Source organism: Heteronotia binoei, chromosome 1, assembly GCF_032191835.1.
Source record: "Heteronotia binoei isolate CCM8104 ecotype False Entrance Well chromosome 1, APGP_CSIRO_Hbin_v1, whole genome shotgun sequence".
Lineage (NCBI taxonomy): Eukaryota > Metazoa > Chordata > Lepidosauria > Squamata > Gekkonidae > Heteronotia > Heteronotia binoei.
In genome coordinates, this window is record NC_083223.1 from 120,589,339 (window position 1) to 120,616,010 (window position 26,672).

The 26,672-nt window shown below is 43.9% G+C and overlaps 1 protein-coding gene and 1 long non-coding RNA gene across 2 annotated transcripts in view; both read right to left on the reverse strand.

Moving 5' to 3' along the window:
- Positions 1 to 1,212: 1,212 nt before the first annotated feature.
- LOC132572618 (uncharacterized) lies at positions 1,213 to 4,852 on the reverse strand. Its single transcript, XR_009555444.1, has 2 exons — positions 4,539 to 4,852; positions 1,213 to 2,268 (listed from the first exon to the last, which is right to left on the reverse strand). It is a non-coding gene; the product is annotated as an uncharacterized LOC132572618 (long non-coding RNA).
- Positions 4,853 to 12,542: 7,690 nt separating this feature from the next.
- The window catches only part of AHI1 (Abelson helper integration site 1), a 185,652-nt gene continuing 171,522 nt past the window's right edge, over positions 12,543 to 26,672 (reverse strand). Inside the window, exon 24 of the mRNA XM_060239870.1 lies at positions 12,543 to 12,693. Within this exon, the coding sequence (XP_060095853.1) occupies positions 12,560 to 12,693 (134 nt within the window). The 3' untranslated portion in view covers positions 12,543 to 12,559. The remainder of the gene's footprint in view (positions 12,694 to 26,672) is intronic.

The following is a 26,672-nucleotide window of genomic DNA, read 5'->3' on the forward strand; positions in this document are numbered from 1 at the left end:
GGCTGGAGATTTTGTTTAAAGAAAACATGAAATAAAATGTGAACTTCGCCAACAGCAGGTAGATGAGAAGGGCCAGCATATTAAGCAAGCATTAATGTTCCAACATTCAAGTTTAGAGGCCTTGTGAGTGCAGCCAGCTAACTTAAAGCAAAACAAGTATCATTCCCATTCTTTTACAATTAGAATACAAGAAACTGGTATTTTATTGGTTACTGTTTTTATCACCTCCTGTTTCTATAGCAGAAGTAGTACCAGACCCTTGTCTAAGGCTCATAGGAGACTAACAGCATTTCTTCAACTAAATCATCATCACAGCATTTATATAAAACTTATTTACAATGTTTATATGTGAATCTTGAGAGTTTACACTGTGGCCTGTCAATCTTTTAAACAAGCAAACAAATAAATAAAGCTTATTTATTTATTTAAAATATTTATACTCTAGAAGGGCCCAAGTCCTACAACAGCCTTGTGTGGTAGGTCAGTATTATCTTCGTTTGCATGAAAGCCTGAAAAATGACTACTTAATGGTTCTATGGCTAAGACTTGAACAACAGCTCACATATGTAGCCACAACACAGTAACAACTCAAAATATTGCCTAATATTGCAACTCTTGCAAGTACAGATTTACTTCACTGAAGGAGAAGGTTCTGTCTGAGAACAGACAGAGAATGAATGAATGGAGAGGCATCCACGTATAATCTCTAAATATCAAACAAGTGTTGCAGGTTTGGGGAAAATTAGTTGCTCAAGACAACATGTTTGTAAGGCAGGTCAGTGTATTATCCCTTTTTGCAAGTGAAGGCCCAAGTCCGAAAGACATCATCTCCCAGACAGAAAATGTTTCTCCCATATACTACGCTTGCAGAAGACATTTTAAAAGACAATAAACTGAGTTTCAGGGCAGATAAATATGTTTATACATTTCTATTCCTTCCAAAAATATGCGAGGATGATAACATAATATTTGGTACACAATCCTTTGCATCTGGGTGTATTTCACACTTCAATGGTCAACACTGTTTTCTCACTTCTTTTTTTAATGGAATCAAATGCCATGACTACTAAAAAAGGGCTTTCTAATTTTAAGTTATTTATTACTACAGAAAGGAAGGGGGCAGAATTTCCTAACACAGTATAAATAACTTGGTCATCCGCAGTCAACATATATACTCTAGAGGACCGTAAATAAAGTCACCGGAAATATTCATTAATAAATCTTTCACAATTTAATGCTTTTTAATTTAAAAACAGTAACACCTGAGCACAAAAATATACTTACATAAAAATATACTCTTACCTACATTTTAATTAAAAACAGTCAAAATTAAGTAGACTTAGTTTGGCAACACTAAATAAAGAACTTTTTGCTTCAACAATTTAAGTTAATTTAAGTTAAAAACATATAAAAACCATTTTTGCATCTCTTAATGATGGTGGCTGGAATTTACTCATTTACAGATTCAGATTTATTATAATTGATGTCTGTGACTACACAAATGTACAACAGTGTTGAAAAAGCTAGGAAGACAAGAATTTATTTGGAATTTATTTTTGGAATCTGGGATTTATTTTGGAATGGATTTTTTCCCTAGTTTTTGAACTCTTTTAGAGTTACCACATATCAAACAACAACTACTGCAAGCCTTTATTTGAACCAGAAAAAGAGAGCTTCCAGAATGCTATGTCTGTACCAACTCATGTTCCAGTTCTGCTCACAATGGTATCTTTCAAGTTTAAAAGAATATCTCAAATATTTCATTACATTTTTAAAACAACTTATTTTACTTGTAAAGAATAATAATGTATTTTACATGTAAGGAAATACCAAAGTCACATGTGACAGTAACTATTCTGAGTTTCATTGTTCCGCTGTGAAATTCATGTTCTTACTTTTGTATCCTTGGCTGCCCACGCCATAAAAAATTCTAATTGTCAATGTATATGTTTGACAATACTTCACATTTTCCACCATGAGAAAGTCACTGTTTCATACTAAAATTTAATGCCGTATTTTTCCTTGCTTCTTTTGAAATATGAAGCCAGTATTCGATACCAAAATTTAGACTATGCTTGAAGAATATCTGGGTCAAAGGCATCATTTGAAGTTCTACTTGCCCTTGTTGCTTTCACAGTCCTTTTCTTCTTCTTTGTTATGTCTTTCTTTGATTGCTTCTCAAAACTATCCGATGTAAAATCATTATTTACCTGGAATTCTGTTTCATTCATTTGTATCGTTTGCTTCTTTGTCTTCTTCTTTTTGTCTCTATGGGGAAATTCAAGTAAAAAAGAGAATTACAGCTTTCTCAAACTTACAGAGATTCAACCAGGGTTCCTCAAACATTTCAATTTTAGATGTCACTTATGTGGATTTATTGCCTTTCATCCCTTTATGGAGGCTAAAATGATTGCTCTCACAATGTTGGGACATAACAGTGCAAGAGCAGGAAAAACTTGTCTAAACATGCTCCTCAGCTAAACTGACCTTTGCCAAGTACAATTCTCTTCAATTGTTATAAGAAGTAACAGACAATCTCTAAAATCAGCATCCCCAAAGCTCAAGAACCTGCTCATCTGCTTGTCCAAGCAGCACAACAATGACACATGTATACTTATCAGGTTTGTAACTCTTTTGTGATGCTCCTATTTCTTGCAGCTCGTTCAAATATTGAATAGTTTCAGGTTTTGTCTTCTTAACTGCAATATAATATTTTATATGTGTGTGTGTTTTCAGTGATATGTTCTCAAAAAAATATCTTATTTTAGAGTTTCATAAAATAGGAACAATTCTATTCAGTGTTTATCACACCTGTAATTTTGACAAATTCATATTTAATCTTTTCCAATACTAGCCTTTGTTTCAGATCATGTTAAAAATTGGCTCCAGTTACTTATTCAGTTAACACAGATTTAAAAGAAAAAAAATCCCTTAAGAGATCATTTTTGGACAGAGATACTAATTCCAAAACACAACTAAAAGTTATTTAACGTTAATATTTGAGATTATTACATGATTAATACCCTTTGTTTTCTGTAAGGTTAACATGACGTGAGGGGAGGGGAGAAAAGAACTCCTGTGGCCACCGTGCACCAGATCCATATTAAAGCCTTGCGGTAATTTTTCAAGAACTGCTTCTAAAATGGTGTTGGTGTCCAGGGAATGGACCTGTTGCTGCCATCAAATCCAGTTTGACTCCCGCCTTGATAAAGTAATTGGCCAAGATCTTCTTCTGGGATACAGAACTCTAGACTTAACTTATCCACATTTGCTTGGCATGCCTTTGGTCTATTTCATAAATCAGTCTTTTGCTGCAATGAATATTGCTCTGCTGGTGCAACTGCTACCCTTATTCTAGCATGACACAAAACAAATTGTATTTCTTAACAAAGCAGCTGCACACAGTGCTCAGAGAACACCCCAGCTCATCTTCATCAAGTGAAAAGGAAACAACATCACTGGCCATTTCCACAGGGGTTTTATGTGCCCCAGATTCAATGCTGTTGGGAGTCAGGGTTTTTTCTGCAATCCTACATCACTGTGGCACATTCTTTCTAGAGTTCCTCTGGCTTTCCCCCAGTCTTTTTCAAGCCTGTTTTTTTTTTGCAAAGTTTTGGGAAGGATCACATTAAAGCCAAGAAGGTTACTGTGTGGGTAGAAAAGCTTGGATTTCCCAGCCTACATGGCAGCCTTTTTCTCTGATCCCTTCCCTGTAGGGGCCCCCTCCCCACCATCACGGAAGGGCTTTTTTTGCTTTTGTTTTGTAAAATCTGCAATTTCATATGATTATATTGACAGTAAGTATCTAGCTTCCACCATGGGACTTGCCTTATCTAGAGACTTACCTTCTTAAACAGATAAAAGATGGGAATTCACAGAACCTGTTACGTTTTTTGTTATTTTTGTACATCAATATAACAATATGAAATTGCTGACTAAAAAAAAGATTTTAAAGGCTCCAGTGATCAGTGTTCCCTTTAAGCTGAGTTAGTGTGAGCTAGTTCACAATTTTTTAGCCTCAGGACTAAATTTAAAATGGCCCCAGGGCAAACTAATTTACGCAGTAGCTCACATATTAAATGCTAGTAGCTCACAAAGTAGAATTTTTGCTCACAAAACTCCAAACCTTAGAGGGAGTATTGCTAGTGACCCAGGGGAGAGAGGGGCTGAGAGTGGGGACTGGGGGAAGGAAACTGTTGGGAATCCTGACATGGGGAAGCCCCATTGCTGCTACACTTTGCAGCAGCTGTACTGTAAAGATGGGGCAACCCTGTGTATCTCATCTCATGTGGAAACCACCATAGTTTTTAGGTACCCTTAGAACATAGGATGGCACTTGCACTATGCATCTGTCACATAATCTTTGGACAGTCTACTGCAGTAAAGACTATTTCACTTTTTTCTTAATGGCTTTGTTAGAGCAATTAGCCTCATTTCAGGGTAACACCCTAATTCAATCTGTTTTAAAGAGTTACAGGAAAAACACCAGTACTTCCAGCATCTTCCAAGCAGGGTGCTTTATACAACTGGTGGCTTACTGTGGATCCAGGGATTCTGCATCATTGTCTGAAACAAATCTTAGGTCTCCTGACGTCTGCAAAAGAGGAAACTTTAATCAGTAAAAGAGAATAGAGATAGAAAAAAATGGGGTCAACACGTGTACAGTGAAAAACCCACGAGCTTCCTGAATGAGGAGAGGATATACCTCACTTCACATAGAAGGTCTGTCACCCATGAAATTCTCACACTATGTGGTTAAAAAGGAAACAGTTCTTCAGCTTTAAAAACCCCTTGAAATGTTCAGGTGTTTATAGAAAAAAACAAGTTATGAGTCTATGCTTCAATGAGTATTAAACTTCTCTTCAGAAGATAACAGTCATTTTCTTTTCTTTTTTATTACAGTCATTTTCAAACATTCTTTCTGACCGAAATAATAATCAACAATAATTTGCTAGGTGAAGATGGCATATAAGTAGTGTTAACAAGATGGCATACCAGCAGTGTATATTTAAAAATAATAGTTATAGCACAATTTTCAAAAAGTCGGTGAATTTGATTCATAAATTATAACACACACACAAATTAATCAAAAATTTCATTTAAAATTTTAATAGCTGTCAATAGGTGGGAGGGGGAAAATCTCAGCTGCACTTACACAATCTACAACAGAGCAGCATAAAAGTATCATTTATTGATCATTTATTGTACAGTTGTGTTTTAAACCAATGAGACAACCACCGTCATTTTTACTAATTCATTTTACTAGTCCATGCACAGGAAAGTGAATGTGTGGTTCAGAAAATCTAATGTTAGAATTGGAAAATATAATATCATCAAGAAAGCATCAAGGTGAGATTCTCTGTTTTGAGCTTCACTTGTGCTTTGCATTTTCTGAGGTGGGATGTTTTATTATATACTTATTGCATGTTATATACATTTTATATTGCATTTATTTTATTGCATTATTACATACTTGCTGCATTTTGGAGAGCCAGTTTGGTGTAGTGGTTAAGTGTGCGGACTCTTATCTGGGAGAACCAGATTTGATTCCCCACTCCTCCACTTACAGCTGCTGGAATGGCCTTGGGTTAGCCATAGCTATCACAGAAGTTGTCCTTGAAAGGGCAGCTGCTGTGAGAGCCCTCTCAGCCCCACCCACCTCACAAGGTGTCTGTTGTGGGGGGAGAAGATATAGGAGATTGTAAGCCGCTCTTAGTTTCTGATTCAGAGAGAAGAGTGGAGTATAAATCCATACTATAATCCAGCCCATAATTCAAAGAGAGCTCCTTTTGTTATGCTCAACTGACTTCTGAATGCTTGTTTTGAACACCTGACTCTCATGTGACATCACAACTGACTCAGAAACCTTCCTCCAGGTTTCAGAACTCCCCCAGATTGCCATGTGGTGTGGAGGTGGTATTAAAACTCAAAGTGTATGTGGTGTAAAGTGTGCAGGCCTACAGATAGCAACCATTAAGTTGCACTCATTATATACCCAAGTTCAGCAACATTAGCAGTCCTACCTGACAAATATTTGGGTGCCTCCAAATAGATTAAAGCCTGATGTTTATCTGCCACATTGGTTTTATGCGACATGCTCTTTTTCCTGGCAATAGGGTCCCCTTTCCATTCCACAGTGAATCTCATTTACACTACTAATTGTTTTATGCTCTGGGTTCTTATGTGCTCTGGGTTTTTACTGGCTGAATTATATTTTTAATTATTATAAATTTTAATGATTTTATATTTTTATTATTTAATCTTGTTTTATTTTGTCAGCTGCAGGTCTCTGACCCTGGGGAATATACACTTTACCTGAATCCAGATAATGAAGAGATTCTGCTGGATGGCTCAGCTGACCACAGAGGTGGTATTCAACTTGACTTGGATGGGGTTACACTGTCTCTTAAAGATCACTTCTGCAGTTTCAAGCTGCTGTTTGATCAAGCCCTTTTGCTGGATGCTAAAGTTACATCTGTGACACAAAGTGCCATTTATCAGCTTTGAATGGTTTACTAGATGCAGGTCCTCCTGGACAGAGGCAGCCTAGCTGCAGTTATCCATCCTCTGAGAACCATCAATTTAGATCTGTAATATACCACATGCCTTTGAGACTATCTGGAAGCTTCAACTAATTCAAAATATGGCAGCCAGATTGTTAATTGGGATGTGCTGCTCCTTACATATTTTGCTATATTTAGAGATCACTAGCAGAGTTTGTTTCCAGACAATTCAAAGCCCTGGTTTTGACCTATACAACAATAAGTGGTTTGAGGCAATAGTATCTGAATCAGTGCCTTGTTCCATTTGACCTGTGTGCTCTTTAATGGCTGCTACAGAAGCCTTGCTCCAACTGCCCCTGTCTTAAGAAGTGAAACATGCAGGTGACCCACTAGTTGAAGTGCAGGAGCAAATCTGTAGGTTCAAAGGAATGAATACTCAGAACGGCATCCTTCCTTGAGAGAGATTCATAAATACTTATGGGCAGGGGTTGTTTTGTAGAAAAATAGGTGGTGGAGCTCATCCAGGGATTGTTATGCAATTGCACCTACTATTCAATGGACAAGGTAGGTACGAGGAAGGGAAACCGTCAGAAATGTTTAGGAGCTGCGCTCCTGTGAGCTCCTGCTGAAATCAAGGCCTGCTTATGGGTAGGGAGGTTCCATGTGTATACAAGATCTTGCAGCTACTGATTGAAGTTCGCTGAATGGGGGTCTGCAGCTTCAACAGAGTAATAGTGGGAATGTTCTAACTAAGTAACACTACTGTGTTACATGCCCCACCCAGCTGATTGGCCTATGGGGGTAATTTAAGTCATATTATGATGCTAAACTGCTAAACTCAAAGCTGAACTGTTGAACTGAACTACCATGTAGCAATCTAAATAATGAAAGCCGGCGCATTGCAGTGGTTAGAATGCTGGACTAAGACCTGCATTCTAACATCCACTGTGCTATGAAGGTTCATTGTGTGACCTTGGGCCAGTGGGATAAGCATTCTCAATTCATAGAGCTGTTATTGGGATAAGAGGGGAGCCCCTCTTAAACTCTCCAGATGAAGGGGGGGAGTAAAATGTGGCAGATGTTTGGGGTCTTCTATTAATGCCACGTGTGGATACAGATACAAACAGTTTTATTCATGTTTTATAGAAAAACTAGGAATAAGGCCCATTGTGGAGGAAAATACAATGGGCTTCCCACCTACACAAGGCAACCATTTTCTGTAGGGGAACTGATCTGACTTCAGCTTTCCAGCTCCTCCTCCTGTACAGTCTTTCTTCACAGTGTGAACCAAAGCAGCTTGCATAATTTTCTTCTCGCCCTTTTGATCTGTACAACAGCCCTGCGAGGCAGGTTAGGCTGAAGTCTGTAAGTAGTCTGAAATCACAGTGTGAACCCAAGCAGAAGGAAAGCGACCTCAGCAGCGACCACTATGCAAAGCAGCCATTTTCTCCAGAAGAGCTGATCTCTGCCATGTGCAGAGCAGTAGTACTTCTTAGTGATCTCCAGCCCTTACCTGGAGATTGGCAACAATGGTTTCCCAGGAGGAAATGGCTGGTTGGTTGCTGCTGAACAGATGGAGCCTGAGGATCTACTGTTATCACAACAGACAACAGATCTCTCTCTCCCTGGAGAAAATAACTGCTTTGGAGGGTAGACTCTATGGCATTATATTAAGATGAGGCCTCTCCCCTCCCCAAACCCTGCCCTGCTCAAACTCCACCACAAAATCTCCAGGAATTTCCCACCAACCTGGAACTGGCAGCCCTAGTCAGGACTGGACCCAATGAGTTCTCCCTCAAAGGCCAAAAAAGGCCTGGAAAGGGCCTCCTCCCCCTATGTTTTACTGACAGAACCAAGCTTGGTTGCTTCTTACTGAGAGAGCCAAGGTTGGTTGCCTAGCAACAGCCACTGCCTACCAGCTTCCCCAGCAGCCCAATCCTCATCTGTCCTGGGGCAGGCAGTGGCCGGGGGAAGTGGAGTCAGCCAATGCCACAAAAGTGCACTTGAGTGATGTTTGATGGGCCAGTCACTGATGCAGTGCACACGGGAGCCATGGGAGAGCCGGACTGGGCCAATTCCATGGGAGTTTTATATATATAAGATCCCCATGGAATTCTATAGATGTAAAGGTATAATCTGAGGCTACAATTTATTACCACTCTTGGATAGATATCTTGCTATACGCTCTCATAGATTGCTGCCTTGACATGGCAAGAGGGCTTGCATGGTTCAGTGAGGCTGTAGGCTATGCCATACAGGGCCACCCAAGATGGACAGGCCACAGATGAGAACCCAGACAAAATGCGATCTACTAGAGAAGGAAATGGCAAACCACTCCAGTATCCTTGCCAAGAAAACCTCATGGACGGTAACAAACAGCTAAAAGATATGGCACTGGAAGATGAGCCCCTCAGGTCAGAAGGTGCCCAATACGGTACTTGTGAAGAGCGGAGGGCAAGTACAAGTAGCCACAGAAAGAGTGTAGCGGCTGGGCCAAAGCTGAAAGGACGCTCAGTTGTGGATGTGTCTGATGGTGAAAGGAAAGTCCGATGCTGCAAAGAACAATACTGCATTGGAACATGGAATGTAAGATCTATGAACCAAGGTAAGCTGGATGTAGTCAAACAAGAGATGGCAAGACTGAACATCAACATCTTGGGAATCAGTGAACTAAAATGGACAGGAATGGACAAATTTAACTCAGAGGATCACTATATCTATTACCGTGGGCAAGAGTCCCGTAGAAGAAATTGTGTGGCCTTTATAGTTAATAAGAGAGTGAGGAAGGCAGTAATGGGATACAATCTCAAAACTGACAGAATGATCTCAGTCCGTATCCAAGGCAAATGATTAAATATCACAGTAATCCAACCACTGACGCAGAAGAGGCTGGACCAGTTCTATGAAGATCTATAACACCTTCTAGAACTAACACCAAAAAAAGATGTCCTCCTCATCATAGGGGACTGGAATGCCAAAGTAGGAAGTCAAAAGGTGACCGAAACAACTGACAAGTTTGGCCTTGGAGAGCAAAATGAAGCCGGGCAAAGGCTAATAGAGTTTTGTCAAGAGAACAAGCTGGTCATAGCAAACACCCTCTTCCAACAACCTAAAAGGCGACTCTACACATGGACATCACCTGATGGGCAACAGAAATCAGATTGACTATATACTCTGGAGTCAAAGACAGAGAAGCTCCTTACAGTCAGCAAAAACAAGACCTGGAGCTGACTGCGGCTCAGATCATGAGCTACTCTTTGCAAAATTCAGGCTTAAACTGAAGAAAACTGGGAAAACCATTGGACCATTCAGGTTTGACCTTGATCACATCCCTTATGAATATACAGTGGAGGCGAAGAATAGGGTTAAGGAACTAGAGTTGATAGACAGAGTGCCTGAAGAACTATGGACGGAGGTTTGTGACACTGTACAGAAGGCAGCAGTCAGCACTATCCCGAAGAAAAAGACATGCAAGAAAGCAAAGTGGCTGTCTGATAAGGCTTTACAAATAGCTGAGGAAAGAAGGAAATCGAAAGGCAAAGGTGAAAAGGAAAGATTTGCCCAACTGAATGTAGATTTCCAGAGAACAGCAAGGAGAGATAAGGAGGTCTTCCTGAAGGAACAGTGCAAAGCAGTAGAGGAAAATAATAGAATGGGAAGAACAAGAGATCTCTTCAAGAAAACTAGAGAAATCAAGGGAACGTTTTGTGCAAAGATGGCCATGATAAAGGACAAAAATGGTAGGGACCTAACAGAAGCAGAAGACATTAGGAAGAGGTGGCAAGAATATACAAAAGAATTATACAAGAAGGATCTCATGTGTTTGACAACCATGATAGTGAAATCACTGATCTCGAGCCAGATATCCTGGAGTGTGAAGTCAAATGGATCTTAGAAAGCATTATTAACAGCAAAGCGAGCAGAGATGATGGTATCCCAGTTTAGCTATTCAAAGTCCTAAAAGATGATGCTGTTAAAGTGATATACACATTCCGTCAGCAAATTTGGAAAATGCAACAGTGGCCACAGGATTGGAAAAAGTCAGTTTATATTCCAATCTCAAAGAAGGGTAATGCCAAGGAATGTTCAAACTATCGCACCATTGCACTCATATCACATACCAGTAAGGTCATGTTAAAGATCCTACAAGCTAGGCTTCAGCAGCATGTAGATCGGGAACTACCAGAAGTTCAAGCTGGGTTTCGGAGAGGTAGAGGAACTAGAGATCAAACTGCCAACATTCGCTGGATTATGGAGAAAGCACGGGAGTATCAGAAAAACGTCTATTTCTGCTTCATTGACTATGCTAAAGCCTTTGACTGTGTGGATCACAACAAACTGTGGCAAGTCCTTAAAGAGATGGGATACCAGGCCACCTCACATGTCTCCTGAGAAATCTGTATAAGGGTCAAGAAGCAACTGTCAGAACGGGATATGGAACAACTGATTGGTTTAGAATAGTAAAAGGAGTTCGACAAGGATGTATATTGTCACCCTGCTTATTTAATTTATATGCAGAGTACATCATGAGGAATGCTGGCCTTGATGAAGCACAAGCCAGAATTAAGATTGCCGGGAAAAACATCAACAACCTCAGATATGCAGATCACACCACTCTAATGGCAGAAAGTGAGGAGGACCTAAAGAACCTTTTGTTGTGGGTGAAAGAGGAGAGCACAAAAGTAGGCTTGAAACTCAACATCAAAAAAAGTAAGATCATGGCATCTGGCCCCATCACTCCTTGGCAAATAGAAGGGGAAAACATGGAAGTAGTGACAGACTTCACATTCCTGGGATCCAAGACCACTGCAGATGGTGACTGTAGCCATGAAATTAAAAGACGTTTGCTCCTTGGGAGAACAGTTATGGCAAACCTAGGCAGTATAATAAAAAGTAGAGACATCACTCTGCCAACAAAAGTCCGTATAGTCAAAGCGATGGTATTCCCAGTAGTAATGTATGGCTGTGAGAGTTGGATCGTAAGGAAGGCTGAGTGCAGAAGAATAGATGCTTTTGAGATGTGGTGCTGGAGAAGAATCTTGAGAATCCCTTGGACTGCAAGAAGATCAAATCAATCAGTCCTAAGGGAAATCAACCCAGACTGTTCCCCGGAAGATCAGATGCTGAAGCTGAAGTTCAAATACTTTGGCCACCAAATGAGAAGGAAGCACTCACTGGAGAAGATCCTGATGCTGGGAAAGACAGAAGGCAAAAGAAGAAGGGGACGATAAAAGATGAGATGGCTGGACAGCATTACTGATGTAACTAACAGAAATTTGAGCAGACTTCAGAGGATGGTGGAAGGCAGGAGGGCCTGATGTGACTTGGTCCATGGGGTTACAAAGAGTTGGACTCGACTGTGCGACTGAACAACAACAAAAATCTTGCTACATCTACTACTGTGTCCAAGCCTTGTGGAATATGGCCTTAAAATATTACTGAGCAAATGCAGCAGATATTTAGTGAAGCTTCAGCTAGAAAGAAGAATATTTGAATTTTAATGATATGAACATTGTAGACATTTTTTTCTGAATTACTGAGTTAAATAATTTGTAACAAATGGCTTTATTGCAGTTAACTTTTGAGAGCCAGTTTGGTGTAGTGGTTAAGTACGTGGACTCTTATCTGGGCGAACTGGGTTTGATTCCCCACTCTTCCACTTGCACCTGCTGGAATGGCCTTGGGTTAGCCATAGCTCTGGCAGAGGTTGTCCTTGAACTGGCAGCTGCCTGTGAGAGCCCTCTCAGCCCCACCCACCTCACAGGGTGTCTGTTGTGGGGGGAGAAGATATAGGAGATTGTAAGCTGCTCTGAGTCTCTGATTCAGGGAGAAGGGCGGGGTATAAATCTGCAATTCTTCTTCTTTTACCTCTCATTTTCAACCATATAAAATATTTTGCAGGATATACAGCTATTATGTGGGTATAACAACTTCCAGATTCACACTGTGAGAACTGCTGGATCTATGCAAGTCCATGCATTAAAATTAAGATATGCCGAAAGCACTTGGCAATTACCCTGCTTACCACAAAAAAGGAAAATGCAATCCTGTATTCTCTAATGTACAGTATGATGCCCTCCCTGCCAAATACTCACCTGAGGCATAGCTGGTGATGCTGCCTCTACTGGTTCAGTACACAGATGAGTGGAATCTTCTGCTGTTCCGGCAGACAGCTGTTCTTCATGATGTGCTGTAAATGAATCATAAGTCATTCAATGTGAAAGCCTGAAAGGGATCTCAAGAGATCACAGAAACCAGAGAACTCTGCTTATGGAATGGGGCTTTCTTACCTTCTCTGCTTCTGCTATACCCCCTGACCCCTGGAAAGCTATTCCTGAGGGGATGGGTGGGTGGGTGGGGATTCAGAATTGGCATGAGATATGATATAAGAGGATGCAAACAGAGGAGAGAATATGTGGGAAATAAACAGGTTGCTTACCTGTAACTGATGATCTTCGAGTGGTCATCTGTGCAGTCACACACATGGGTCTTGCCGCAGGCAACGGATCCATACCTCGGAGCTCCAATAGCTCGCCTATAGCATCTTTTGGCGCGCTTTCCTCCCGCCCTGGGGAGCAGGCAGCGACTGTGCATGCCTGGAGCGGGGGGAGAGCGCCCATTCCACTCAGTTTCTTCCAGTCGCCGTTGGCACTGACACTATACAAGGTTAAGCAACAATTACAAGAGGCCAGCAGCGGGGAAGGCTGGGTGGGCGTGTGTGACTGCACAGATGACCACTCAAAGATCATCAGTTACAGGTAAGCAACCTGTTTATCTTCTTCGTGGTCTCTGTGCAGTCGCACACATGGGTGACTAGCCAGCTAAATGTCCTGGAGGAGGGTGCTGGTAAAAGAAGAAAGTTAGTCACGTAACCCAATCACATCATATGCAATCACATCATATTATGCAACGTAGAGATGGAAGCGGATGCACTCACCCCTGACTTCAGTGGAAGATGGATCTGAGGACCGCTTGACCGAAGGAGGCGTCACGTCTCGCACGAACGTCTAAAGCATAATGGGAGACGAACGTGGATGGTGAGGACCACGATGCAGCCGCACAAATGTCCTCTAGGGAGATGCCTTGCAGGAAAGCCGAAGACGTCGAGACCGCTCTAGTAGAGTGAGCCTTAAGACCTTCGGGCAGAGGCTGTTTAGCCAGTTCGTAACACAACCTGATGGCACTAACTACCCATTTAGATAGTCTCTGGGTAGAGATTTTGTGTCCTCTGTGAGGCTTTCCGTAGGCCACAAATAGATTAGGGTCCTTACGGAAAGGTTGTGTACGATCAAGGTAGAAAGATAAAGCCCTTCTAACGTCCAGAGAATGCAGGGCTCGTTGACCCTGGTCGGATGGGTTGGAGAAAAACGTTGGTAGAGAAGTTGAAGTCGATAAGTGGAACTGGGAGACAACCTTAGGAAGGAACGCAGGGTCCGGCCGCAGAACAACTTTGTCCTTGTGGAAAATGGTGTAGGGAGGATCGTGGCGGAAGGCGCATAAGTCACTTGCCCGTTTGCCTGAGGTAAGGGCTACCAACAATGCTGTCTTCCAGGAAAGAAGGTTAAGGTCTATGGTAGCCATAGGTTCAAAGGGAATTTTCATCAAGCAGGAAAGGACTAGTGACAAACTCCAGGTCGGGACGAATGGCTTAACAGGTGGATTGAGGTGTAACATGCCCTTAAGAAAGGACTTAGACAAGGGATGGGAGAACACAGTTTTGCCATCAATAGGGTTATGGAACGCAGAAACCGCAGATAAGTGAACTTTCAAGGAGGAATAGCAAAGTCCTGATTTCTGTAGAGAAAGTAGATAATCCATGATCAGGTTAAGGGGTGCTGATTCTGGCTGCAGATGATTAGATGTCGCAAATGAGCAGAAGTGCTTCCATTTGCATTGGTACGAAAGTCTAGTGGAAGGCTTCCTTGCGTTGAGGATGATGTTGGCTACCTCTTTGGAGAGGCAGGCGGATGTATTCTCCAGGCTGCCAAGGCCAGGACCCGAGGGTTGTGATGTAGAACCTGACCACTGGCCTGGGATAAAAGGTCGCCCACAGGAGGAAGACGGCGGTAAGCGTGGCGGGACATTTGAAGAAGCCTCGTGAACCACGGTTGCCGAGGCCACCATGGAGCAATGAGGATGCAGTCCGTGCCATCTCGTGCTATCTTTACCAACACCCGTGTCAGAAGGGGGGTTGGTGGGAAGAAGTAGTGAAGAGGACCTGTCCAGCTGTGTAGGAAGGCGTCGTTGCCCCTCCTGGAATAAAATCGAGGACATTTGGCATTGTCCCTGGAAGCAAAGACGTCCACCTTGGGTGTTCCGAAGCATCGGAAGATACGACGAAGGTAGGTCGGATTGATGGACCATTCGTGGTCGTCTATGCGAACCCTGCTGAGGGAGTCAGCCAGAATATTCTCCACACCCAGGAGGTGAATGGCAGTCATGTAGATGTTGTGCTTGACACACCATTCCCAGAGTAGTACGGCTATACGGCACAGACGGAGGGATCTGGTGCCTCCCTGCTTGTTTATGTAGTAAACTGTTGCCATATTGTCCGTGGAGATCTGAACGTGCCGACCCCTTATCAGTGGGAGGAACGATTGAAGGGCCCTGTGCACAGCAATCAGTTCTAAGCAGTTTATGTGCATGGCCCTCTCGGAGGGAGTCCAAAGCCCCCTGACGGTCTTGTCCTCTAAGTGGGCTCCCCATCCCCACTTGGAGGCGTCTGTTGTCACGATGGCCATCGGAGGAGTCGGTAGAAACGGCTTGCCTGCGAGGAGATTGTTGGGTACAGTCCACCACGTGAGAGATAGAAGTGCTCTCTGCGGAACAGTAAGCAAAACGCTCTGCGGTTGTGCCTGGGGGTGGTAGGCTCGTACAAACCAGAGCTGTAGTTGTCGCATCCGTAGCCTGGCAAAGTAAAGGACAGATGTTGTGGCGGCCATGAGGCCCAGCAGGCGTTGGATTGTGAATGCAGACTGATGAGGCTGTTGTTGAACTGACTTGGCCAGGGCAATGATAGTTAGTGCCCGATCCTCGGGGAGGAAGACACGATGGAGAGAAGTGCGTAGAAGGGTCCCTATGAACTTCAGGTCCTGGGTAGGTGTGAGGTGTGATTTTGACGCATTCACGCGAAGGCCCAGGGATCTCAGAAGGGTGAGAGCTGTGTTGAGGTTGTGCTGCAGTTGTTGTTGAGTCGGAGCTATGAAAAGCCAGTCGTCGATGTATGGGAAGACTGGGATGTTCCGAATGCGAAGCGCAGCTGCCACCACTGCCATGCACTTGGTGAAAACGCGGGGTGCAGTGGAGAGGCCGAATGGTAGGGACACATATTGGAAGTGGTCCTGGCCCATGGCGAACCGCAGATACCTCCGATGTTGAGGTCGGATGGTCACATGGAAGTAAGCGTCCTGAAGATCTAGAGAAGCCATCCAGGAATTTCTGGGGATAAGGGGCAAGATGGACTGCAGGGAGATCATTCTGAACTTCCTGTATTCGATGTGCTTGTTGAGCTTCCTCAGATCTAGAATGGGACGCTTGCCTCCATCCCTCTTGGGGACCAGAAAATATCTCGAATAGAAGCCTGTTCCTCGATGTAGAGGAGGGACGGGTTCTATGGCGTTTTTCTGGAGCAAGTCCAGGATTTCCTGATGGAGGAGTGAAGATGGGGGGGGGGTAGCAATGAAGTAGTGGTGACGAGGTGGAGAAATGAACTCGATTGTGTAACCTAGGCGCACGATGGTCAGCACCCAGGAGTCGGTTGTGATCGAGTTCCAAGTGGGAAGGAATGGGGAGAGACGTGTGCGGAAAGCAGGTGGGGTTTGAGGAGAGTCAAAGAGACTGTTTGGGAGGAAGGGAGGACTTCTTGAATTGTTGTGACCGAGGTCTTTGTTGAAACTGAGGCTTCTGCTGCACACTCTTCCTCTTCCAGAAGTCATTTCGCTTGGGTGACCGTTGACGCTTCTGGAATGATGGTCTCCAGGGTTTTGTACGGTTGAACTGTTGGGAGAACGGTTGGGAAACTCCCAAGCGTTTAGCACGCTTGCGTCCATCATCCACTGAGGTGAGAACCTCGTCGGTAGAAGCATGGAAGAGGCCCAGACCATCAAAAGGGAGGCCTTCAATCTTCTGCTTAATGTCCGGCTGTAAGTTGGTGGACCTTAGCCAGGCGTGGCGACGCAGGGCAACAGATGACGCAAAGACCCTGGATGAGCAGGAAACAGCGTGGCGTATGGTGTTTATCTGTTGTTTCGACACTCTAGACAGTTCGGATACCAAACTAGAGGCCGTTCTCTGGGAAGGTTCGGGAAGGGAAGGGATGAGAGGCGTAAATTGGTTAGCCAAGTTGAAGATGTAAGCCGAAAAGTAGGCTAGATAGTTATTTAGCTTGGAATTTGTGGAAGCGAGGTTGAACATTTTCCTGGCCAAAGTGTCCAACTTCCTGCCCTCTCGGTCTGGAGGTGTCGGATGTCTGGAGGGCTTAGCCTTAGTGGCTAAATGCACAATGATAGAATTAGGTGCTGGATGGGAAGCAAGAAATTTGGCCTCGGGAGTGTGAACTCTGTAGAGAGAATCAAAACGTTTAGAAGTGGGTGGGACTGAAGCAGGCTTGTCCCAGGTCTCACGGAGGCCTTCGAGGTGCACAGGTAGCATTGGAAGTAGTGAACCCGGTGGGAAGTCCGCTTGCACCAAGTCATGTACAATGTCAGACACCTTTGGTGAGTCCGACGGAAGAGTAATCTTTAAGGCCTCGGCCATGGTGGTGATCAGATGGAGATAGGCCTTGGACGCATCCGATGGGGAAAGTCGGGGCTGTGGCGCCGAGTCGGAGACTACCGAGTCCGGATGGTCTTCAGAGTCTGATGATGCTGACGAGTCACCTTCGGAGTGGAAGTCCTCACCCGAAGGAGGATGTGGAGGCGGGATCGGGTCCGAAGTGCCAGTCTTAGGCTTTACGATCTGATCACGCTGGTCCGTAGGAGCGGAGACCGGGGGAGCAATCGAAGCCGAGGCTGATGGAGTGCGCGGCCTAGCAACATCACGATGATGATAATGGTCCCGGACTCGAAGCGGCTCCACATGGGAGTGGTATTCGTGCTCTCGAATCCGACGGTGGTCACGGAGTCGAGGAGAATCACGAGAATAATCAAGTTCTCGGGTCCGATCCTGATCACGGGGTCGTGGAGAATCTCGATCACGGGGTCGTGGAGAATCTCGAAGCCGATCGCGTCCACGGGGTCCAGGGGAGTCCTCGTACCGGATCCGAGGTGTGAGAACCTCACGGCCGAAGAATTGTGCTGAGTACGGGGAGTAATGCGATCCCTCTACAGATGGAGAGCGAGAGGGGTGGTGGTAAGGCCGGCGTCTGGGCGAAGGAGACCGAGAGTAAAGGCGGTCGAACCTTCCAGGGGCATAGTAGTCCTGATAGTAACTCGAAGAGCCGGAATCGCGGCGCCTACGTGGAGATCTGGAGCGACCTCGGAATGTCGGCGACCAGGATCAGATTCGATGTGTAGGAGGATAAGCAGGCGAACGAGAACGAGCTCGATTAGCGGGAGCCTGAGTTGCGGAGTCCTTGTACAGGGGAGAAATCCCGATATCTCGGAAGGATCCGATCCGAAGAGGTGGTTTAAGGTATGCTTGAGTCGAGTCGGTAGTCGGATCGGGCTCTAGAAACTCCGAAGGAACCACGCTATGCACCGAAGGTGAACGGGATTGAATTGGTATGACCTCCACTGCTGTGGATGAGTGAGGCGTCAGTTGCGGCATGTCGGTGATGACGTCCGAGGGGGCCGACAGTTCGGGCGGAAGTGACGGCTGTGCTGGAGGCGTGGGATCCATGAATGACGAAGTCGAGGTAGGTGCCCGAGGCTTCTTGGGAACCGAATGTGACTCGTGGAGTTTCCTCGAAGCCGAATCAGCCGATTCGGAATGACGAGCTTTTTTGGGCGCCGAATCCGTGGATTCAAAATGGCGCAATTTCTTCGAAGTCTTATGGCCGGTATCGGCGTGCTTCGAGGGTTTCTTTTCGGACTTGTGCTTCTGTTTAGAGAGAACCACGTCCGTAGAGGCCGAATCTCCCGCTCGTTGTTGGGGAGGCGGCGAGCCCGACGCGGGCATAGCCCTCAGGGACAATTTAATCAGGAAACTCCGGAGCCTGGCTGCACAGTTCTTACGGGCCTGCTTGCCGAAGTTAGCACAGTGAGGACAGGAGTGGACTCGATGGTCTTCCCCCAGGCAGAATAGGCAGTGGCTGTGGCCGTCCGAGGTGGGGATTTTGGTCCCACAGCGCGTGCACTTTTTAAAGGTAACTTTCCCTTCCATGCGCTCCGGACAAGGGAGGGAGGGGAGGGAGAAGAGGGGAAAGATAGCGCAGAGACGGGCCTTTTTTTTTTTTTTTTTAATTTTCCGGGACGAAAAGAGAAATATAAGAAGGAGAGGAATACAATACCAAGCGGAGATGAGAAGAGAGAGAAACGCAAAGGATGAGGTAACTGACGAGCTAAGGAGGAACGCAGCGAGGAGGGTGTTTTCCGGGCGGCGGTAGGGAAGAAACTGAGTGGAATGGGCGCTCTCCCCCCGCTCCAGGCATGCGCAGTCGCTGCCTGCTCCCCAGGGCGGGAGGAAAGCGCGCCAAAAGACGCTATAGGCGAGCTATTGGAGCTCCGAGGTATGGATCCGTTGCCTGCGGCAAGACCCATGTGTGCGACTGCACAGAGACCACGAAGAAGATCAGCCCCCTTCCTCATGTGAGCAGACATATATAGTTTTGGTAGCATAAGCAGGAATTTGGATCCAACCCATAGTGTTCTTGGGATCAGTTCTTCCGTTACCTGCCAATAACTTTTAAAAAAGTTATAAGCAGGAACCCATGAGAAGCTCATAGGAAAATTCTTTTATTCCTTCTTCATCCTGTTCTGTAACATGTCCTCCCCACTTCCTCTCCTCCCTTGCCATTGCTTTTCTGCTTAAGTGAAATGTGGATGTCACACTGACCAGTCACTTATTTTTAAAATTTGAAAAATTGGCATAGGATCAAGTGGCAGTGGTTTTGGGGACTCCCAAAGCAGCAGCAACTCCTGCTGCTCCTTCCCCATCCACCTCAAGCCACTAGTGAATGGAGGTGTGTTGTCTACACATGTACAGAAAATGCTCCTCCACTTGGGAAGGAGAGATTTAAATGCTCCCATTCAGTCCCCTACATTTGTAGAAAAGTCTCTCTTGTGTCAGAGTGGCCCCAATCTGTGATTTTAGATATCTGCAGATGGGGCCACACATTGCTATTAGATATATAGAGATGAAATACACATATCTGCAAGCACTGAAGAAATGCATACTTAACAGCCTTGTCCAACAATGGAATTTAGCATTGCCAATCCCTAGTTATGGGCAGGGGATTTCCAGGTTTCGAGGCCTTCCCTCCCACTTCAGGGTAATCAGAAAGCAAGGGGGGGGGAGAGGAAGGGAGGAAAATGTCTGCTGGACACTCCATTATACCCTATGGAGACTGATTCCCACAGGGTATAATGGAGAATTGATTGGTTGGTATCTGGGACTCTATAGGGGCTGGTTTTTGATGTAGAGGCACCAACTTTTCAGCATAGCATCTGGTGCCCTCAAAACACCCCCCCCCCCCAAGTTTCAAAAGGAATGGACCAGGGAGTCCAGTTCTACGACGCCCCAAAGAAAGTGCCCCTATCCATTATTTCCAAATGGATGGAAGGCATTTAAAAGGTGTGCAGTCCCTTTAAATGTGATTGCCAATACTCCTTTCTGCGTTCAATCATGCTTGTCACATCATTGCTCCTGGCTCCACCCCAATGTCTCCTGACTCCAACCCCAGAGTCCCCAGATATTTCTTGAGTCAGACCTGGCAACCCTAGTGGCATTTGAGGCGTGCTCAACAGTTAAGGTGACCATATACTTTTAGCTACTGGATCAACAGGATTTATTGGAAACAACGGACAGATGAACATTTAATAAAGAGATTATTGCACAAGGTACTATTGCATGTGCACACGAGGATGTGGATGCATCTGTTGATGCAGGTCTTAATATTAAGTAATACAAAGGCTTTTCAAGGGAAGGGCACCTATAGCACTATAAGGACTTCTTAGCCACTAGCAAGTGGAGGAGTGGGGAATCAAACCCGGTTCTCCCAGATAAGAGTCCGCACTCTTAACCACTACACCAAACTGGCTCTCTACACCAAGCTACACCATAACAACTTCTTAGAAGACCAAGTGACTTGAGTCAAAATTTGTACTGTTTAAAACAAGAACAGAACATTTATACAAATTCAGCCATAGGAGTAGATTGGAAAGTATTCTGGATTGTCTGAAAAGCTAATTGCAATTTATTTATTTATTTATTTATTTATTTAAAGCCCTATATGGCCTGGGACCTGCCTACCTGAAGGACCGTCTCTCCCCACATGTTCCCCAGAGAGCACTGAGGTCGGGAACACAAAACCTCCTCACTATCCCTGGGCCAAAAGAAGCCCGCTTGAAATCCACCAGAGAAAGGGCCTTCTCCGTTATGGCCCCTACATGGTGGAACCAGCTGCCGGAGGAGGTGAGGGCCCTGCGGGACCTTGTTCAGTTCCGCAGGGCCTGTAAGACGGCCCTCTTCCGGTTAGCCTACACCTAGCTAAGATGAGAACTCAATGTAACTTACTAGACGTCTGTTTTATATGTAACTGGAATGTTTATTGGTTTTAAGGTTTTAACTGTTTTAAATATTTAATTGCCTATATATTTAAAAGTGTTTAATTTTATGTTGACCAATTTTTGGAAGCCGCCCTGAGCCACTTGTGGGAAGGGCGGGATATAAATCCTAAATAAATAAATAAAAATTGTGCTGAGCCATTTTAGCCAACGTATAGACATAAGAAGAAGAAAAAGAAGAAGATATTGGATTTGTATCCCACCCTCCACTCCGAAGAGTCTCAGACGGCTCACAATCTCCTTTACCTTCCTCCCCCACAACAGACACCCTGTGAGGTGGGTGGGGCTGGAGAGGGCTCTCACAGCAGCTGCCCTTTCAAGACAACCTCTACCAGAGCTACGGCTGACCCAAGGCCATTCCAGCAAGTGCAAGTGGAGGAGTGGGGAATCAAACCCGGTTCTCCCAGATAAGAGTCCGCACTCTTAACCACTACACCAAACTGGCTCTCTACACCAAGCTACACCATAACAACTTCTTAGAAGACCAAGTGACTTGAGTCAAAATTTGTACTGTTTAAAACAAGAACAGAACATTTATACAAATTCAGCCATAGGAGTAGATTGGAAAGTATTCTGGATTGTCTGAAAAGCTAATTGCAATTTTTACTGCAACTGGTCTCAAAATGGCTGTGGCTCGAGGTTTTAGTCAGTGTGCCCCAGAACACTCATGAACACTTTAGTTCCAACTACACCAGCATACCTTCCCTTTTAAAGAAAATGTTGTTCATTGTGTATAATATGGTTTTTAATCACTCTGCCTCAAAGTAAAAAGGTAGCCTCAAAGTGCTGTGAAGAAATTCCCACTTCCCTCCCCAAGTATGAAATATATGGTAAATAACTGTAGGATGATACAGAATCACAGTAACTTCTGCGGAACCCATGCCATGCAAATATATATTTGCAAGCTGCTGATTGCTAATTTAGTTGTGATAATCAAACAAACATGTTTCCATTTGAAAGTCAATCATTCAGAAAAAAAATATTGTTTTAAAACTTTACTAAGTACATTCCAAGCTTATGCTTAGGTGTTTTGCAATTTCATGTGGCAACACAGGTTGCTTGTAGAGTTCACTTCTGAATGTATGTCATCTGACTGTTTTAAATTCAGTGCTAGTATATCTGTCTGGCTAATAACCTCTTAATTTCTCTTACATAACTCAGATCCTAGATTATTTGCATTAACATTATTCATAATTTTTGTCCTTAAGCCTTCTGGTATTATTATTTTGTCATCTTTATAATGATTCCATCATGTACGCTTAGTTATTCTACACTGGTTGCAATAAGTAGAGATATTTGTCTTCTGGAATATCTAGTCATCCTTGCAAAATAATATTTGTATGATATCCTTGGCATAATGTATTAAAAATTTATTCAGTTTCCGTTCTGAGACTGCCATGACAGACATCATGTATAGTAACATCAGCCTCCTCAGAACTCATTCCTTATTTCCCCCAAAAATACGGTGCACTAGTATCAGTTAGCTCTCTCATGGATTGCTGCCTTGTTGTGGCGAGAGGGCTTGTGTGGTTCAATGAGGCTGTGGGCTATACCATGCAGGGCCACCCAAGATGGACAGGCCACAGCTGGGAACTCAGACTAAATGTGATCCACTGGAGAAGGAAATGGCAAACCACTCCAGTATCCTTGCCAAGAAAACCCCATGAACAGAAACAAAAGGCTAAAAGATATGGTGCTGGAAGATGAGCCCCTCAGGTCAGAAGGTACCCAATATGTTACTGGGGAAGAGTATTCAAGTAACCACAGAAAGAGTGAAGCGGCTGGGCCAAAGCGGAAAGGACGCTCAGCTGTGGATGTGTCTGATGGTGAAAGAACAGTCCAATGCTGTAAAGAACAATACTGCATCGGAACATGGAATGTAAGATCTATGAATCAAGGTAAACTAGATGAGGCAAAACAAGAGATGGTAAGACTGAACATCGACATTTTGGGAATCAATGAACTAAAATGGACGGGAATGGGTGAATTTAACTCAGAGGATCACTACATCTATTATTGTGGGCAAGAGTCCCGTAGAAGAAATGGTGTGGCCTTTATAGTTAACAAGAGAGTGAGGAAGACAGTAATGGGATGCAATCTCAAAACTGACAGAATGATCTCGGTCTGTATCCAAGGCAAACCATTCAATATCACAGTAGTCTAATTCTATGCCCCAACCACTGATGCAGAAGAGGCTGAAGTGGACCAGTACTATGAAGATCTGCAATACCTTCTAGAATTAACACAAAAAAAGATGTCCTCCTCATCATAGGGGACTGGAATGCCAAAGTAGGAAGTCAAAAGGTGACCGGAACAACTGACAAGTTTGGCCTTGGAGAACAAAAGGAAGCCGGGCAAAGGCTAATAGAGTTTTGTCAAGAGAACAAGCTGGTCATAGCGAACACCCTCTTCCAACAACCTAAAAGGCGACTCTACACGTGGACATCACCTGATGGGCAACACAGAAATCAGATTGATTATATACTCTGCAGTCAAAGACGGAGAAGCTCCTTACAGTCAGCGAAAAAAAGACCTGGAGCTGACTGCAGCTCAGATCATGAGCTACTCATTGCAAAATTCAGGCTTAAAAACTGAAGAAAACTGGGGAAGCCATTAGGCTATTCAGGTTTGACCTTGATCACATCCTTTATGAATATACAGTGGAGGTGAAGAATAAGTTTAAGAAACTAGAGTTGATAGACAGAGTGCCTAAAGAACTATGGACGGAGGTTCGTGACACTGTACAGAAGGCAGCAATCAGCGCCATCCCAAAGAAAAAGAAATGCAAAGCAAAGTGGCTGTCTGATGAGGTTTTACAAATAGCTGAGGAAAGAAGGAAAGCAAAAGGCAAACATGAAAAGGAAAGATTCACCAACTGAATGCAGATTTCCAGAGAACAGCAAGGAGAGATAAGGAGGCCTTCCTGAAGGAACACTGCAAAGCAATAGAGGAAAATAATAGAATGGGAAGGACAAGAGATCTCTTCAAGAAAATTGGAGAAATCAAGGGAATGTTTCATGCAAAGATGGCCATGATAAAGAACAAAAATGGTAGGGACCTAACAGAAGCAGAAGAGATCAGGTAGAGGTGGCAAGAATACACAAAAGAATTATACAAGAAGGATCTCAATGTCCCAGACAACCATGACAGTGAAATCGATGACCTTGAGCCAGACATCCTGGAGTGTGAAGTCAAATGGGCTTTAGAAAGCATTACTAACAACAAAGCGAGCAGAGATGATGGTATCCCAGTTGAGCTATTCAAAGTCCTAAAAGATGATGCTGTTAAAGTGATGCACACATTGTCAACAAATTTGGAAAACACAGCAGTGGCCACAGGATTGGAAAAGATCGGTTTATATTCCAATCCCAAAGAAGGGTAATGCCAAGGAATGTTCAAACTATTGCACCATTGCACTCAATTCACATGTCAGCAAGGTCATGTTAAAGATCCTAAAAGCTAGGCTTCAGCAGTATGTCGATCGGGAACTACCAGAAGTTCAAGCTGGGTTTCGGAGAGGTAGAAGAACTAGTGATCAAATTGCCAATGTTCGGTGGATTATGGAGAAAGCACAGAAGTATCAGAAAAACGTCTATTTCTGCTTCATTGACTATGCTAAAGCCTTTGATTGTGTGGATCACAACAAACTGTGGAAAGTCCTTAAAGAGATGGGAGTACCAGACCACCTCACATGTCTCCTGATAAACCTGTATAAGGGTCAAGAAGCAACTGTCAGAACGGGATATGAAACAACTGATTGGTTTAGAATAGTAAAAGGAGTTCGACAAGGATGTATATTGTCACCCTGCTTATTTAATTTATATGCAGAGTACATCATGCAGAATGCTGGCCTGGATGAAGCAGAAGCCAGAATTAAGATTGCCAGGAAAAACATCAACAACCTCAGATATGCAGATGACACTACTCTAATGGCAGAAAGTGAGGAGGACCTAAAGAACCTCTTGTTGAGGGTGAAAGAGAAGAGCACAAAAGTAGGCTTGAAACTCAACATGAAAAAAACTAAGATCATGGCCTCTGGCCCCATCACACCTTGGCAAATGGAAGGGGAAGACATGGAAGTAGTGACAGACTTCACATTTCTGGGATCCAAGATCACTGCAGATGGTGACTGTGGTCATGAAATTAAAAGACGTTTGCTCCTTGGGAGGACAGCTATGGCGAACCTGGGCAGTATAATAAAAAGTAGAGACATCACCCTAACAACCAAAGTCCGTATAGTCAAAGCAATGGTATTCCTAGTAGTAATGTATGGCTGTGAGAGCTGGACCATAAGAAGGCCGAGCGCAGAAGAATAGATGCTTTTGAGCTGTGGTGCTGGAGAAGACTCTTGAGAGTCCCTTGAACTGCAAGATCAAATCAGTCAGTCCTAAGGGAAATCATCCCAGACTGTTCACTGGAAGGTCAGATGCTGAAGCTCAAATACTTTGGCCACCAAATAATAATGATAATGATGATGATGATGATGATAATAATAATATTTTATTTATATCCTTCCCTCCCCACTGAAGCAGGCTCAGGGCGGCTCACAACATATAACAAATACAAAATTACAATATAAAACATTATCTCAGTACAATATATATAATTTGCTAATTAAAACCATTATAATTAAAACCATCAAAATTAAAACTAATATTTACAGTGCTATGTTCTAAGTGTTTTCCTCGGTAGTTTATGATGGCCATATATAGTAGACTAAAATCCACATTAAGTGAAGGCCAGATGGAAAAGGGTAGTCTTGCAGGCCCTATAGAATTGATCAAGACTCTGCAGGGCCCGCACTTCATCCAGTAGTTGGTTCCACCAGTGTGGAGCTGTGATCGAAAAGGCCCTTTCTTGCGTACTCTTCAGTTTGGCCTCCTTCGGCCTGGGGATCGTCAACCGATTTTGTGCACCTGATCTCAGTACTCTCTGGGGCACATATGGGGAGAGATGATCCCTAAGGTAGGCAGGTCTTCGGCCATATAAGGCTTTAAAGGTAATGACCAGCACTTTGTAATGAATCTGGTATAGGGAAATGAGAAGGGAAATGGAAGGGAAATGAGAAGGGAGCAATCCCTGGAGAAGATCCTGATGCTAGGAAAGACAGAAGGCAAAAGAAGAAGGGAACGGCAAAAGATGAGATGGCTGGACAGTGTTACTGATGTAACAAACATGAATTTGAGCAGACTTCAGAGGATGGTGGAAGACAGGAGGGCCTGACGTGACTTTGTCCATGGGGTCGCAAAGGGTCGGACTTGACTGTGTGACTGAACAATAACAACAGTATCAGTTAGGCTTCGCCTAGTCTGCATATCTCGTTTGTGATATTGCTTTAGTGCTAGTAGCCATCTTTGGGTTCTTGGAGCTGTATAATACAAATATCTTCTAAAATTACCTCCAATAGTTTGTAGCCTGCTTTCACAGTATATATGGCCAAGGACCT